Raw genomic sequence first — 16,847 nt, 5'->3', positions numbered from 1 at the left:
TTTAAAAATAACAGTTTTTTACATAGGAACCTAGCTATCTGTGTTTTTTTTCATTGTTTCGACCTACTGTTCCTTTTGTTGTTTTGGGCACTGGATACTTTTGGGATGAGTTACTCTATTTTATTGAGGAAGTATTCATATACTAGGTACCTCTTTAAAGGGGTAGAGATATTGATTTTTCTTCCTCCTGCTGTATGTGTGTGTGTGTGTGTGTGTATACTTGAATAATATATGTATATATTATACTTGAATATGTTTAAATAATACTTATTATTACATGCCAGAAGAAAAACTAATGGTATAAAATCTTGATCCATATCAGACAGTATAAAGTTATCTAATCATGTAAGATCTTACATAGTATATAGTTGGCTTACTGTTTGTGTTCCTGTGGTGTAAGATTAAGATAGAAAAATAAATTAATAGGAAATGACTAAGTAATTATAAGTCTTACCTCATAAAATAGCATCCTAAAATAGAACTAATGATACTTAAAATCCAAAAGAGACAGTTTCCCCCTTAATACTAATGCTTACATTTATTAATATTCTCTTTAATAAATACTTTCAGGTTTTTTAATTATGGGACTCTTTATTTGGTTGATTTTTTTTTTTTTGTTTTAATAAGGTGGAGGATCTAAACTTTCAAAAATTTATCACGTATTAAGTTTTGAGAAAGGACCGTTTGACCTCAGATCCTGGTGTATTAGTGTGGATCTGTTCATTTATGTATCAACTAAAAAGTAATTAAAACAATCAGTTTAACCCCAATTTGTAATTAGTATAACTAATAAAAATTGTCAATGTGTAGTTAAACTCTTAAGTGGTAAAAATTATATTTAACAAGAAAATGGAGAACCAAACCATGTGAACAAAATTTAAACATGCAGCCTATGACCTGAAAATACTTCAGACAGAAATGATGGTCACATATGCATTTAGGAATATAGTGACAAAAACTATACCTTAAAATTTGATATTAGTAAATACTGATTAATAAATACTAGAACGTTTAAATGAAAAGAATTGACCAGTAAAACCAACTAATGATGAACTTATAGAATACTGAAAATGGTTTTATGGTCTATAGAAAACTGACAAAGGAATTAGTCCTGATGGGATTTTTTCCTCGAGTTTATTTTGTAGATAGCGGTATAGATATAAGGCTGATTAAAATGCTTTTCTTAAAGCACAAAATTCTTCAGATCAAACCATCCTTTTTTCAAAAGTCAACAATCAGTAACTGAATTCAATGCAAGAATAATTTTGTAATGAAACTCTGGGTTTGGGGTCAGAGAATAGAACCATTTATCAATTATGAGATTTATTTGGATTTTATAGTACAAAAAAATTGAATTTGGGGGTTTAAAGCAGAATCTTTTTTGTGTACAAAATTAATTCTGATTATAACTATTTTAGGCTTACACATATGGTAAATTCTGAAAATTAACTTGAAGTGATGGGAATTCCTGTATTCTTCTATACAGTTGATGCTATCTGAAATCTTCAGGTTAAGAAAAAAATTCAGACTTTATTTATTATGGGCAAATTTCTTCAAATTGTTATGAAGATGGGAAATCCCATCACACTGTACTTGAGCCTTTGCCCTCATAGTCCATTCTGCTTCTGATTATTTCTACAGAGAATAACAAGTAGTTAAATTTTGTCAATTTATTTATTTAAATTATTTAAATTAAAATTATTTAAATTATTCAAATAATTATTTAAATTAGCTTTTAATTTAAATAAAGAAAACATTAACTTTATGATTGTTAGAGGAAATATTTGATAGTTTCTGTGAGATTTTAAAGGAATTACACCCTGAAATGTATTTTGAAAATTATATTATTTAAGTAGATATTAGTGGCTATTTTATAAACATTTTTTTAATTACTAATCATTTAAATGACTAGTAATCTTCACCTGTTACCTGTTTAATAGGTGACATTAGCTTTTATGCTATTTACAGTTTGTTAATCTTGTCTCATTTTTAAGATCTTGAAGTTATAACTGGCATCCCAGCTGAAATACCACACATCAGAGAAAATGTGATGCGAGAAGGACGCCATCTGTGTTTCCAATTAGTAAGCCCATCAGGAGTAGCTGTTTCAACTCTTAGTTATATAAATAGGACAAACCAGCTTGCTGTAGGTTTTTCTGATGGCTATCTAGCACTGTGGAATATGAAAAGCATGAAGAGAGAGTAAGTATAACTTTTGATTATGGTTCCTTTATGACTATAATGTACTCAGTATTTATAAATTAGCATAGATAGTTATAGGTAGAATAGATTCATGATGGAGTATGAGTAGTTTAGGACAAGAATTTAGGTTGATTCGATGTTTTAAGACATTTTAGTTAATTGTGTTCTAGTTTGCTAGTAAAGCATGGTTATAACCTACATGTTTGTATATTATAAATTCTTTTCAGAAATACTTCTTCATAACCACGTGTATCAAGTGGTTTAGTAATGTTCTCAGATGAAAGAAAAAAACCTTAAAATTAAAGTAATTAAAAGTGCTGTGTTTTATTTCTTTATAGAGCCAAAACTTCCTTCGTATATAACTGTATTGGTACTTTTTATTACTATTTATGTTTTTTAAATTGCAGAGCAATTAACCCCTTAATGGAGGAGATAGCCCTTTATTGAGGGAAATAGCATATAGGCATTACAGATTTTTAATTTATATTTTAAATGAGTCAATAAAATAGTGAACGTTCTGAAGTTTCTGCTTACTTAATTAGTCTTGCCAACAAATTGGTACCTATTTGACTGAATTTCATAATAATTATTTGCTAAATTATAAGTGAAGGAAAACAGAGAAATTGAAAATAACAAGATTCCCTCAACTCAAACTAAGCCCATTTTTACTATTGCATTCCTTGATAATATTAAAATAGAATTATTGCTGATGCAAGTAAACATTGACTATACTTGTGCTTCCTCATATTTTTCTGCAGAGCACCAGTGATAAAGGTGGCTCTGCTAGTGCCCAGTGCCTCCTTATGGGAAGTTCGTGTCTGCTGTCTTTGCTGATACTCTTTTATCAGCTCTTTTTCTTTGAATTGCTTCTACAGGAGTGTCTGGAGAAGCTGGCCTCATCAGTGTTTTCTCTACCATGATCATTTCTTCGCTAATTTTGCTTTTTAAGGGGTTTATGGGAACTCTTTCGAGTCTAACTTATCCTACTAGAGTTGGGAAACTAACTAAACTCAACTGAAATGGAGTATTCTATCTCTAGGGCTCCTCTTACTGGCAAGCAGCACATAGTTGAATACGTTTATGTAACTAGAATGTCTGGTTTACCCAAACATATCTGCATGTGCTTTGTTAATTTTAACCCTCCCCAGTTTTACCTGGGGTGGATGCCGTACCTGTAATCTTGATGTCTTACACCCTCTGTATTTTTAAAGATAATATCTTGACCATGTTCCCCCAATCACTGAATTTTAGTCAGATGAACAATAGTTGCCCTAAACCAAATTCTTACATGAGCCACCTTCTTCCTTTTTCATAAAATTTTAAGTTAATGTGAGGTATACTAATTTTTTGCCCATTATAGATACTTTACACAGTTGGAAGGTGGAAGAGTTCCTATATATGCTGTTACTTTTCAAGAACCTGAGAATGATCCTCGTAATTGCTGTTACTTATGGGCTGTTCAGTCTACACAAGATAGGTAAGCATGATACTATGGTTTTAAAGATATTCGTCAAACGTGGAACAATAGTTAATTTCTCTTGGAAAGCTTTGTGCTGTACAACAGAACAGTTCTCTGGTGAAGGCAGCATAATTGCGTGATTTTTCTCTTTATTTTTCAGTGGTGTTTAGTTCTTTCTGTGATGATCAAGGAAATGGTTAAATTTGGTTATAAGTGTTGTGCTCTTAATAACTCACTGTTTCCATTATTGTCTCTTCCCAAGTCTATCCTACTTTAGATTCTAGGGACCTAAATTATATTAAGTTTTGATCTTTGTGTTAGATGTCCTGACTTTGAGATTTTGTCTTAGTTTGCCATATAGTGAATGAATCAATAAATGAAGAATTGCTTTGTCACTTTTGAAATTTGTCGATTCTAGAGAAAAATTGAAATAAAAATTTATAGAGACAGCTCTTGGTATACCCCTCACTGAGTCAAGTCCATATTTCTATCCATCTGAGTGTAATGTGGGCCAGAAGCACAAGTTTGAGGAAAATGCCTTATGTTTGCTAATTTTGCTTTTTAAGGGGTTTATGGGAACTCTTTAGAGTCTAACTTATCCTACTATAGTTCATTTTTGCCATGTTACTCTTGATTTTATGAATTGTGTACAGGTTTAGTCTTTTTAGTCCTGTTATTGATCCCTACTTTGTCCTTAATAATCTTGAAGCTATTCTAACTTCTTCTGCTACTGACTTTTACTAAAAAATACGTGAACCATACACTTCTCGTAGTCCTTTTTTGAGGTAATTTGCAGTGCTGTATGTACGTGTGAAACACGAATGATAATTTAAAATATGGACAGGTTAGTGGTTTCCTTTATTTTTCCTATGGTGATGCCCCATATTTTCTTTATTATTCAGAACACATTAATTGAAATAGGGGAACAAATTATCTAGTGAATTTTAGACTGTTTTCCTAGTTAGCTGTTCTTTCAATAGGACAGGTTTATTTTAATTTATAATTTGGATCATTTTTTCCTAGATGATTTACTTTGCATTTGTCAGAATTACTAATGGAAAGTATTTTTGAAAACTGTTACTTTGATTTGGATTCTTAAAATTAGTAGGTCATGCACCTTGTTGAAAGTCTGATGAAGGCTATGATATATATTGGTATGTAGTATGTATGTGTATATGTATTTATATAATGGTTTAAAGCATTGGGTTGAACAATGTGTTGACACCTTCTGTGAGTTCTGTAAATTGTATACGAGTATAGAACGAGTATTGATAATATATACATGTATAAACTACATATATACACTATATACATATACACAAACTACTTATGTACATAAAGAAACTATGTACATATTAGCTATGCATGTAGTGGGGGAGTGTGTAAACAAATGTAAATAAGTCTGTATAATTTATGGGAGCTCATAGACTTCTGTTTTAAATCATTCTTAGATTAATGATTTATGAAGATGTGTAATAAAGTCTCCTATTTCTTGTTCATTGAATCTCCCACAACACTTTATTGGTATTAATAGCAGATTAAAATAAAAATTTAAATTATAAATCTAAATCAGAAAGACAGGTGTGATATCTGTGCCTTCATTAAAGCAATCATTTGAATAAAAGAAAAGAAAAAAAAAATGAAACAGGTAGAGTATACCACTAGAAATTACAGAGGCATACATCTTCGTGCCACAGTGCTTATTTATTATAATAAAAGCTACATTTAGTTTTGTAATGTGGAAAATAAATGTTGGTTGTGTGTGGTTTATCCTGTTTACTAGTCTTTTAGAAATTGTTTTTTTTTTTTTTTTTTAATAGAGGCATGTTTTATTTATTTATTTATTTTATTTGTTTGTTTGTTTTGTTTATACATGCACTGGGTACAGTCAGAAGCGCGGGAGGGTGAGAGAATTCACCAGAGCCAGAGCGGGGAGCAGAGCAGGCAGAAGGACCGAAGTACACTGCTGAGGGGAGCAGCGGGTGGCAGGAGAGGTCTGCGCGGGACCCTCCTCCGGTGGCCGGGGAGCAGCCGGGGATCAATGGGATCGAACCGGCGCCGCAGAGGCCACGGGCAGCTTCGCAACCCAGCGCTCAACAGCTGCGCCACCGGGGAGGCCCTCTTTTAGAAATTGTTTCTGCCGCATATCCATGTATTTATTCATTTGAAAAATTACTGAGCATTTGCTCTGTGACTGTAGCCATTCTAGACATGTAGCAATACATATAACAATCCATATAGCTTTTATATTTCAGTAAGGAAGATGAATAATAAATATACTATTATATGTATTTAATAAAATTTCAGAGTGGGGTGTGTAGGAAATTGTTACTTTAGTTTAGGTTTGAATAAAATAAGGGCAGGTATGGGGAGAGAGTTATGGGAATATCTGAGCAAAGAATGCAAAGGCCTTAGTAAAATGTCTCAAGGAAAAGCAAGAAGGGCATTATGTTTAGGGTACAGATTAATCATAGTTGAGGCCTGAAAAGTAGATCTGGTTTATAAAGGGAGGTGTAGGCCAGGATAAAAAGTGTTTGAATTTGACCTGGCTGCCCCAGATAAATTAATTTCTGGGCTTAAGGCCTACATACTAGTATTTTTTCGAAACTCCTCTGGTGGTTCTAATAATAAGCAACCAAAGTTGAGACTCAGTGGCTTCAAAAGTGACTGAGACTAGTAGAGAAGAGACCTGGAAACAGCCTTGCAGCCTTCCTATTACTAGAGATAACTGCAAAGGAAATGTGGTGTATTTTAGGCAAAAGTACCTATTGAAGAAGGAAGAATATTGGCTAAATAATTAGTAGTTTCTGCATATCACCTAAAGTATTCAAACTATCATTTTAAGTTGCAGTCAATAAAAAGGAAAAAATCAGTTATTTCAAAGAGCTGCATTTTGTGAAAACAACCAAATAAATTCTTCAGTGACCTTAGTTTTGTTACATGCTCTGTATATTGTATGCACGCTAAATTGATTTGTATGGTATGAGACACTTAATGTATTAATATGAAATTTAGTGGTTTTCTTCAGCTAATTTCTATTTCTTTCAGTGAAGGGGATGTTTTGAGTTTGCATTTACTTCAGCTGGCCTTTGGTGATAGAAAGTGTTTGGCATCAGGACAAATCTTATATGAGGTAATGGTAATGTAGTCTAATATTACTGTTTTTTGTTTGTTGGCCTATTTTAAGTACCTGTTTTATGTTATTAAAAGTTATTCTTATATTCAAGTTAATACTATATTCATTGCATAATGAAGGAAGTGTTAGATTAGGGATCAGGAGTTTAGCTATTTCACTTGTCCAGGCATCCTTTCCATCTAATATGAGGTGATTGGACTAGACTCAACCTGTGACCTAATTGGTATTCAGAAAAAATAAAACCACTTTGTTGTACTAATATAACAAGCAGTAATTCATGGGGCAGCTTTATTGAACAACCTTGCCTTTTAAAATTGTAAGAGAATAAATGCATCTAGCTTCTTAGATGACTGTGGAACTAGCTTGAAGTCTTGAGGAAATAGTGGGTTGCTACTAGTGGGCGTATTTGGCCAATCCTCAGATTCCTTTCTTTAGTACTGGCTTTTAAACCTAGTTTTGAATGTCTATCAGATTTTAAGAAAGCCATGAATTCCCTGAAATAGGAGTGGCATTTTTATGATTGTGCATTTTTCTTGGGCAGTCTTAGAGATTTTGTCAAAATATTGTCAGTGGGAAAAATATAAAACTCTTCTAGAACAAAAATTTCAGTGAGAACACAGGAATGAATTGTTGGCTTAGAGTATATACATATATAAAGTCAGTGATCATTCCAGTTTATACTCCAACCAGTAGTACATGAAAGTTCCCATGTTAGATAACAGCTTTAGGAGACTTATTGGTAGTTGTTTTCAAGAGGTTAAATTTAGTCTTTTGCTTTATGCCATATAAAAAAATTTAGAGCCCTTTTCTGTGATTTGTTTTCTTTAGTCTTTTTAACTTCTTGGTATTTACTTTGTACCATGCGAAAAATCTGGAAATTTTGAGACCATTTAATTTTGGAATGATTTTTTTGCTTAGAATCCCACTAACATATATATTTGTGTGTATTTTATTATGTTTCTTTCAGGGATTAGAGTACTGTGAAGAAAGATACACAGTGGATCTCACAGGTGGCATGTTTCCTTTAAGGGGACAGACTAGTAATACCAAACTGTTGGGATGCCAGAGTATAGAAAAATTTCGATCTCATGGGGACAGGGAGGAAGGCATGAATGAAGGTTGGTTAAAAGTACTTTAATTATATAAATCATATTATTGTTTGATTTAGCATCTAGCTTGATTTAAGATTTAAGACAGGTATTGGTTTCTAGAGTTCATACTCCTTGTAATTAAAAAAATTAGAATATTAATTACAAAATTTACTCAGGCTTTATGAAATATAGGTATTTTTTGTTCCCCAGATTGCTATTGACTAGTGTGAATTGAAGACTTAGGTACCATTCTAGAACAAGAATCATGTTTCCCCCTATATTTTTTGAGCCTTATGGTAAACATGCCTTTACCTTGAATTTTTTCTGTTTACCTTCTTGTTAAAAATCCTGGCACAGTTAAAGTTTCATAAATTTTAGAGCCCAACATGGAATTAAATCCCAGATCTCTCTGTAGATGTCACCTATGACAAGTTAACATTTTTGAACTTTTGTTTCCCACTTGTGGGTGGGATCATACCTTTTGCAAAGGGGTGTCCTCACAATTACATTAAATGTGATAATGTGTCAGGTTCATTCAGTTCTGTGAATGCTCACCAGTTGTGTTTGTGTTTTCATTGGAATTCATTCTCATGGTTATTTCATCCCAAAGATGTCATTTGTTCTAGTCCCCACATTTGTATTTGTGATCCAGTTTTCACATCTAATTAATAAACATAGAAAACAAATCATTACTTTCTTTTTTTAATCCCCATTTACACCCTTCTTTCTATATTTCCCATTGTGTCTCATTTTTAATTTCCTTCTCTTCTACCGATGTCTCTTTGTTACCATCTTTCTATTCCACAATCCAAATTTCCATTCCACGAAGTATTTATTGCACTTTGCCTCCCCTTTACCGTATAGTGAGATGACTCCTCAACCAGAATTAAGATCTAGTGCTCACAGGCATCCATTTTAGGCAGGGAATTAATTTCCCTGGTACGAACTTTGTATCATACTTGGGAGAATATTCATTTAAATCATTTTCCACTTCCACCTACAAAACCACAAAGTTTCTTAAATGTAGAAATGAATTCTGATGGTTATCTTTTAATAAAGTCTTCCTGAAGTAGAGAAACATTAAAGATACAAATGATTGAATCTATTCATATGTAACAAATAATAGAAATAAATATGTTTTACCAAATCACAAAGGAGTTGAATCTGTTTTAGAAAATCTTGCTATAATTTTATTTGGACAATTTTATGTTGAGATTATTTATTTTTAATAATTATCTTCTTTTAGCTTTGTCACCTGACACCAGTGTTTCAGTCTTTACCTGGCAGGTGAATATATATGGACAGGGAAAGCCTTCTCTATATTTGGGACTTTTCGACATAAATCGTTGGTATCACGCACAAATGCCAGACTCATTAAGGTATGGTTCTCTCGCTCTTTTTCCCCTCTGGTATTTGTATGTGTAACAGTTCAGTGACTTCATAATTTTATAAAATTTTCTTTTAGATCAGGAGAATATCTACATAATTGCCCATATTTTGCACTGTGGTCACTGGATTCTGTTGTAAGTAGGACTTCTCCACATTACATCTTGGATATATTAGTCCATGAGAGAAGTTTAAGTCGAGGAGTACCTCCTTCATACCCACCTCCTGAGCAGTTTTTTAACCCAAGCACTTACAATTTTGGTATGTATTTAACAATTATCTTCTGAGAAAACTAGTATGTAAGAGTATATACGTACCTCTAGGTATTTGTGTAAGAGTATATCTAAATAATATTGTCTGTTCATATATCTTAATATGAGTTTTAATACATGGATAACTTAGGAAATTAATATATGTGCATGAAAAATTAGTATTTTGTTTTATGAAGAAATTATCACCATTTTCAGTTTGGTAGCAAATACTAACTCATTTAATGCATTTGTGATCAGGCTTGGTATCTTTTTAGTTTAAAAATATATCTAAGGTTCCTAAAGTTGGTTGAAAACTTATTACATATAATAGTTTAATGTTTTGCCTAGAAAGCTGTTGTTAGGATAATTTCATTGTTTTGTTACCGCAAATATAATATATAAGTGGGTTTTCTTTTTTAGATGCCACTTGTTTATTAAACTCAGGAGTTATTCATTTGACTTGTACTGGTTTTCAGAAAGAGGTAGGTAATAGCATTGTGAACAAAATATTTCTTACTGTATTGAAGTCAGGTGATAGACATAAACTTTATTGAGTATTAATTTTATAAATGGTGGTTTCTGCTAGGTTTATGAGATTAGCAGCTAGTAGCCTCAGTTAACTGTTGGCAACCAGTCAGAGAGGACTTAGGAATGTTTTTTATCCATCTTATGTAGATTTTAGCTATTTAGACCTCATGGAAAAGACGGAAGCAGAGCATATGATGACTACATGCTAAAAAATACTTTCCAGGAGAACACCAGGCAGCAGTCCTTTTAATTGATAATCAGCTAAATGTGGATAAATAACTTACTCTTCATGTCAGATTTCTTTACATTAGACCAAGAAGTATAAATTGCACCGTTTCCTTGTGTGTCAAGATCTCTCAAATCAGTCAGCTTTTAGAAAAGGTAACAGGGTCACCTTTCATAAAAACATGTAAGCTGAATAAACTACTCTTATCAGTTTCATTACTTATAACCATTAAGCGTTGGTTTAGTTCAACAACCTATAAATTCCTTACAAAAAGTAGAAAAATTTCCACAATTTCCATGTAGTGTCTTTTAGTTTCATTTAAGTGTAAACTAGGGTAATAAGTATAATTTTTCTTAAATTTGATTATTTGGGTTAAGTGCTGATTGGTAACTTATTAATCAATCTGTTACAGACTTTGACTTTTTTAAAGAAATCAGGACCAGCTCTCAATGAAGTCATTCCTGATGGTTATAATCGATGTCTTGTGGCTGGCCTTCTCTCACCGAGGCTTGTTGATATTCAACCTTCCAGCTTAAGTCAGGTGAGATGATTGAACTGGTTTTTATTTTGGGTCATATGTTAACATATAATAAAAATCTGTTATGCTAAATGAAATAAGTCGGAAGGAGAAAGACAAATACTGGATGATTTCACTCATGTGGGATATAGAGAAACACAACAAAGAAACTGATAAAACTAAACCAATCCTATAAATATGACAGCAGGCTTGAACCTTTTAGAGTGGGGGGGGGGGTTGCGAGGTAAGAAGAGAGGGGCAGAGAGCCCAGTGGTCTAAGGACTGTGGGTGCCGTAATGATGAATGTGGTGACTTCCATCTGAGGAGGTATGAACCCGTTGCCCTAAATCATAATATAGTGTAAAACAGTGTTATCTCAATAAATAATAATCTATTAGATCATTTCTATGGGAAAAAAAGTAAGTAATATAGTGCCTACTTTGCATGACCAGTAACCATGGTCTTAAGTTTGGCTGGGTTCCCATAAGCAATAACTTGGCACCAAGTTCACTTTGCTGTGTTGGATGGATTTAGGGCAGAAAGCACATTGTGGCTGCAAGTACCATGTGAGTAGTTGTTATATCAGTCTTGGACCCATTTTCTTTCCTCCAGAATGAATAACATAGGCGTAAGAGAATGAGTGCACATGAATGGGAACAGTCTTTACATAGATGAACCTCATGATATCAACAATGTATGGGGAATATAAAAATAAAATTTATTATTTAAAAAAAAAAACAATGTTGGGAACACTTAGAAATTCAAATTCTTGGTTCTTAACCAGAGCTACTGAATCAGAAACTATAGGAATGGAGCCCAGTAAATCTATTTTAATAAACCTTTAATATGATTCTGATGCAATATTATGAGAATGCTCTGAAGAAGCTAGTATTTTATGAAAATGAATTAGTGAGGAAACCCGTGTTCCTGCAGTATGACAGTTAACAGGATCAGACTCAGTTGTAGAAGCCAAAATCTTAACCTCTGAATAGGTATTAGTCCCTTCTTTATTTTCCTAATCCCAATTCATTTTACCAATGAGTCATTCTTATAAAGAAAAGTATTGTTGGCCTACCTGGTGGTGCAGGCGGTTGAGTGCCACACTGTGAAGCTGTCCACAGCCTCTGCAGTGCATGTTTGATCCCAGCCTGCCAGGGAGAATCCCCCATGGCGCAGCAGACCTCTGCTGTCTCACCCGCTGCTCCCCTCAACAGTGTATTTCATCAGTTGCCTGTTCTGTCTCTGGTGAATCCTCTCACCCTCCCGTGCATCTGGCCTGTACCCTGGTTCTTGTATAAATAAATAAATATTTTTTTAAAAAAAAGTATTGCGTAGTCACAGCTCTTAATTAAAATATGTTTTAACGTACTATTTGTTAGTAAAATATGAAAGAAGAAAGTAAACCCACTCCAGGTCATCGTCCTATAAAAAAAGAAAATGTCTTAGCGCCTTCTCCCCAGGTGTAGTGTCTGTATTAACTAAAGAATTAACAAATATGTACCATAATGAATTGCTAGAAAGAAATAACCTTTCACATATTGGATGAAATATAAATACTATTGTTGGTAGTTTAATAAATTATACTTGGAATTTAATAGTTAATTTTATGGAAATAAAGAGAAAAACTCAGTCTCATCAGATTTATATGTTGTGTCTGTATAAATGTTATTCACTGCATAGTCATATAGTAATCTACATTAGCTTTTTTTCTAATGTGTAGCTTGTTTTTTCCCTGCAGTGTCCAAATGTGCGCTTCTATTTTTTAAAAAACTTTCCTTGCCTTTTATTCACACAACCTTAATTTCTTTATTTTTAGTTTGTTTTAACTCCACAAAGAGTTGATATTGAAATGTTGACTATCCTGAGTTGGTACTCTGTTAGGTTATCTTTATCTTCCAACAGTTTGTCTCTTTTGCCTTTGGTTCTATTTTATGGGCGTTTTTTAATTTCTATTTTATTTTTTAAAAATTAACCCTCATTTTAAATTTCTATGAAATATGTGGTCAACAGCAAAATAGACTTTCACCCCTATTTATATTTTTTAGTTTTTCATAGTGTATGGCTTATAACTGAAAAATAAAGGCATAGGCAGATGTCCTTATTTTATTCCTGATTGTAATAGAAATTGCTTTAGTGAGTCTCCATTTAGATTCATGCAAATTTTTCTTAGTTTTGGGGAGTCTTTAGCATTTTGTAGTTCTCTGTTCCTGTTTATTTGTCTTTTTATTCATTTGATATCTCTTGAATTTTTGCTGCTGTAATGAATGAAATCCATAGATTTCTGATATTAAATGTCTTAAATTTATTGATTCTGATATTAAATGGCTTACATTAATGATATTAAATGGCTTGCAACAACTTCAGGTTACAATAACTTTAGTTTTATCAAGAATATAATTCATAACCATAAAATTCACCTTTTTAAAATATTCAGTTTTTAAAAGTGTAACTACTTTATGTCTCTTTAGATTTACCTTTTCTAGACTTTTCATATAGATGGACTAAGATAATATATGGTGTTTTATATCTGGCTTCTCTGATTTCATGCAGTGTTTTCAAGGTTCATCCATGTTGTAGCATTCATTCCATTTTGTGCTTGTATAATCTACTATATAAGTATACTACATTCGGTTTATCCCCTTCTTCAGTTGATGGGTATTGGGGTTTTTCTTTTTTTTTTTTTGCCATCATAAATAATGCTTCATAGTGGACAGGTGGACGTGTTTTCCTTTCTCTTGCATGTTTGTACCTATGTGTGAAGTTGTTGGGTCTTGATAACTCTGAGATTTTGAGGCACTGTTAGATTGTTTTCCAAATTGGCTTTACCATTTTATATTCCTACAAGCAGTGTATGAAGTTCCAATTTTTCCACATAATCACCAACATTTGTGACTTCTTGTTATAATGGGCCATACTGATTTTTTTAAAGATTTTTTATTTATTTTTGAAGATTTATTAATTTATGCATACAAGAACTGGGGTACAGGCCAGAGGTATGGGAAGTGAGAACATTCACCAGAGACAGAGTGGGGAACAGAACAGGCAGAGTGACTGAAAATACACTGCTGAGGGGAGCAGTGGGTGAGACAGGAGAGGTCTGCTGTGCCATGTGGGTAGCTCCCTGGCTGGCAGGGATCGGAATCATGCTGCAGAGGTTGTGGATAGCTTCATAGTGCTGTGCTTATTAACCCCTTGTGCCACCAGGGAGGCCCAAGATTTTTTATTTATACATACAATAACTGGGGTATAGGCCAGAGGTACAGGGTGGTGAGAGGATTCACCAGAGACAGAGTGGGGAGCAGAACAGGTGGATCAACTGAAATACACTGCTGAGGGGAGCAGCAGGTGAGACAGGATAGGTCTGCTGTGCCATGTGGATCACCTCCCTGGCCAGGGAGTGAACTCATACTGTAGTGGCTGTTGATAGTTTGATAGTGCTGAGACTTTAACCCCTGCGCCACCAGGGAGGCCCCATATTGATTTTTAAAAACCTTTAAAATTTTATATTCTGAAGTAGACTTGCTGTCTCTGAGTCTGTGATCACACATCTTTTTTTCCCCTTTTTTCTTTTTAATTTTTAATGCATGGTTTAGGAAGAACAGTTAGAAGCTATATTATCAGCAGCAATTCACACAAGTTCCCTGGGACTTTTGACTGGATGTATCAAAAGGTGGATAACAGAAGGTAAGATTATAATTTTCAATAATTCAGAAGTTACTTATTTTTCCAGTTATTATTTTCAAATAAGTATTTTTCAAATTCTTGACTTGCTGGTTTTGGGGTTTTTTTTAGTTAAACTTTGGAATGTGTGTATGCATATATATACACTTTAAAATGTGTGTGTGTGTGTGTGTGTGTGTGTACACACACACATACACAATTAAAGGTGATCGATCCTGTGTACCCTTTAATACATTTACACATTACTCCTCTCCTTTGGTGACATCTAGCAAACTTCTGGTATACACAATCAGTGTCTGTTGCCATTTTTTAGCCACACCTGCATTTCCCTTCCCCTGTCCCTAATCCTTGGCTACTGTTAATCTATTCTCTATTTCTATAATTTTTGTCATTTCAAAAATGTTCATAAATAGAATCATGTAATTTGTAATCTTTTGGGATTTACTCTGTTCTATTCAGCAGAATTCTGTGGGGATGCATCCAGGTTCTTATGTGTACCACTCTCTTTAACAATGCACCACACACACATCTGAATTATTTGCGAATAAGTTGAAAATATTTTTTCTTTATTTATAAATATTTCACTAGTATTTCCTTCCAAGAACAAGGATCTTCATTAGAAAATCACTTCAACAGTTTTAAAAATCATTTAATATATAGACTTAATAAAATCTCACCAGTTGTGTTGATAATGTTCTTTGTGGTATTTTTAGGAAACTGGAAAACAGAATCCAATCCAGAACCAAACTTTGTGTTTATTTTCATGTTTCTTAAATCTCCCTTTGTCTTGTGTATTTCTTAAGCTTTTATCTTTCAAGATATTGAGATTTTTAAAAAATACTTCTGTTACTTTATAGACTGCCTTTAAGTTTGTGTTGATTGATCTTTCCTCATGGTTGTTAGATTTATGTTTTACTTTTCCAAATGATGTGCTCCCAGATGAGATGCACTGAGAGAAGATACGTATTACCAGTTTGTCTCCATTAGTGTTGGCATTAACATTTCTCACTTGGTTAGGTTAGTTTCTATCTGGTTTCTCCATTGAAAAGTTACTGGTTTTCTGTTGGTGATTAGTAATCATTTTTTTCTTTCACATTTCCAAATTAGAGCAACCCAATTCTGCTGCTAATTTGCGCTTTGTTCTTGAATGGACATGGAATAAAGTGATTCTCACAAAAGAGGAATTTGACAGGCTATGTAAGTAAAATATTCAGAAACTGGTTGGTTTTGTGTACATGGCATTCATAATTTTTAATCATTTTGAAATTGTAAATGCTTTAAAGAAGTCTCAAAAGAAGACTATTTTTTATTGGGTTACAGTGACAAAATTATCACAAATATTTTGCAAAACTGTGTTAACCTAGCAGCATGTTAGTAAGTCCACAGGCACGAGTTTCAGAATTATACCTTACTTGTTTTTTCACTTTAGGAATTTAATTTATGAAATATGCTGATGATGATAGAATAAGGACAATATGCCAGTTACCTCCAGAAGCTCCTCTGCTTATTCATTTTCTATTTATATTTGAATACAGAAAAGCTGAATGGCAGGGTTAAAGCTCATCCCCTTTTCTAGCATGTTGCAGTCATCATAGCGAGTCATTTTTCTTGATATTTTTTTTCTATCAGTCTGTTGTATACTTTGGCTCTTTTGAGGTATGTTGTGAATATTAGCTCATTGTGCGAAATACAACGTTAGGAGTAATTTGATTGCTGTCTGTGTGAAAATAAAATATAAGTGTTATTTTGAAGTGTCTGTTTTTATTAATTATGTTATTGTGTCTTGATAAATGAACAAATGGACTTTTTTGTTATTCTTAATAAAGAATTTTTAAATAATTTGTGAGACATGGAGTTCTATAGTATTTTAAGGGCATACTTATAAAACTGAAAAATTTTAAATATTTTGGCAATTGGATTGCATAGTAGAAACTTGAACAGCTGATTACCCAATGTTGGCATTAAAAAAAATTATTTTTTACTGTAAGATGTTTCCAAGACTGACTATATAAATTATGTAAAAAGAAGAAAAATCAGTTCACTTCAATTCATAAAAGTATGATTTTACTATGCCCTAAATTACAGAATGTGGTGTTTAGGTTTGAGCTTCATTATTGACTCTTCTTAAAAACTAATTAAATTATAAAAAATACGATACATATTTTTAGTATATTGAAAGTAAGGCAAATAATTTGATTTGAGAAAGGATTTAGAATTAAGGTATTTGTTTTCTGTCCCACTCGCTTGTTAAACATTACTGTAATTAAATCTTACCTAAAAGATGTAACCAGTAGCAACTAAAACAATTTTTTCTCTGCAAAAATTGTATTTGGAAACTTAACCTTGAGTTTGAAGCAAAAGGATAGCTGA

At 32.9% G+C, this 16,847-nt stretch overlaps 1 protein-coding gene across 7 annotated transcripts in view; it reads left to right on the top strand.

Annotated features, from left to right (window-relative positions):
* AHCTF1 (AT-hook containing transcription factor 1) overlaps window positions 1–16,847 on the top strand; it is a 73,661-nt gene that overhangs the window by 19,401 nt on the left and 37,413 nt on the right. For all 7 annotated transcript variants that reach the window (XM_037510330.2, XM_054694965.1, XM_037510329.2 and 4 more), the window contains 10 exons: window positions 1,995–2,202; window positions 3,563–3,679; window positions 6,710–6,794; window positions 7,765–7,915; window positions 9,135–9,267; window positions 9,354–9,535; window positions 9,946–10,007; window positions 10,692–10,820; window positions 14,390–14,480; window positions 15,585–15,674. In XM_037510330.2, the coding sequence (XP_037366227.1) occupies window positions 1,995–2,202; window positions 3,563–3,679; window positions 6,710–6,794; window positions 7,765–7,915; window positions 9,135–9,267; window positions 9,354–9,535; window positions 9,946–10,007; window positions 10,692–10,820; window positions 14,390–14,480; window positions 15,585–15,674 (1,248 nt within the window). The remainder of the gene's footprint in view (window positions 1–1,994; window positions 2,203–3,562; window positions 3,680–6,709; window positions 6,795–7,764; window positions 7,916–9,134; window positions 9,268–9,353; window positions 9,536–9,945; window positions 10,008–10,691; window positions 10,821–14,389; window positions 14,481–15,584; window positions 15,675–16,847) is intronic.

This window comes from Talpa occidentalis, unplaced genomic scaffold (genome assembly GCF_014898055.3).
Source record: "Talpa occidentalis isolate TD23 unplaced genomic scaffold, MPIMG_talOcc4v2.1 talOcc4.14, whole genome shotgun sequence".
Taxonomy (NCBI): Eukaryota; Metazoa; Chordata; class Mammalia; order Eulipotyphla; family Talpidae; genus Talpa; species Talpa occidentalis.
Note: the sequence above shows the minus strand (reverse complement) of the source record. Positions and strands in the feature narration are given on the sequence as shown.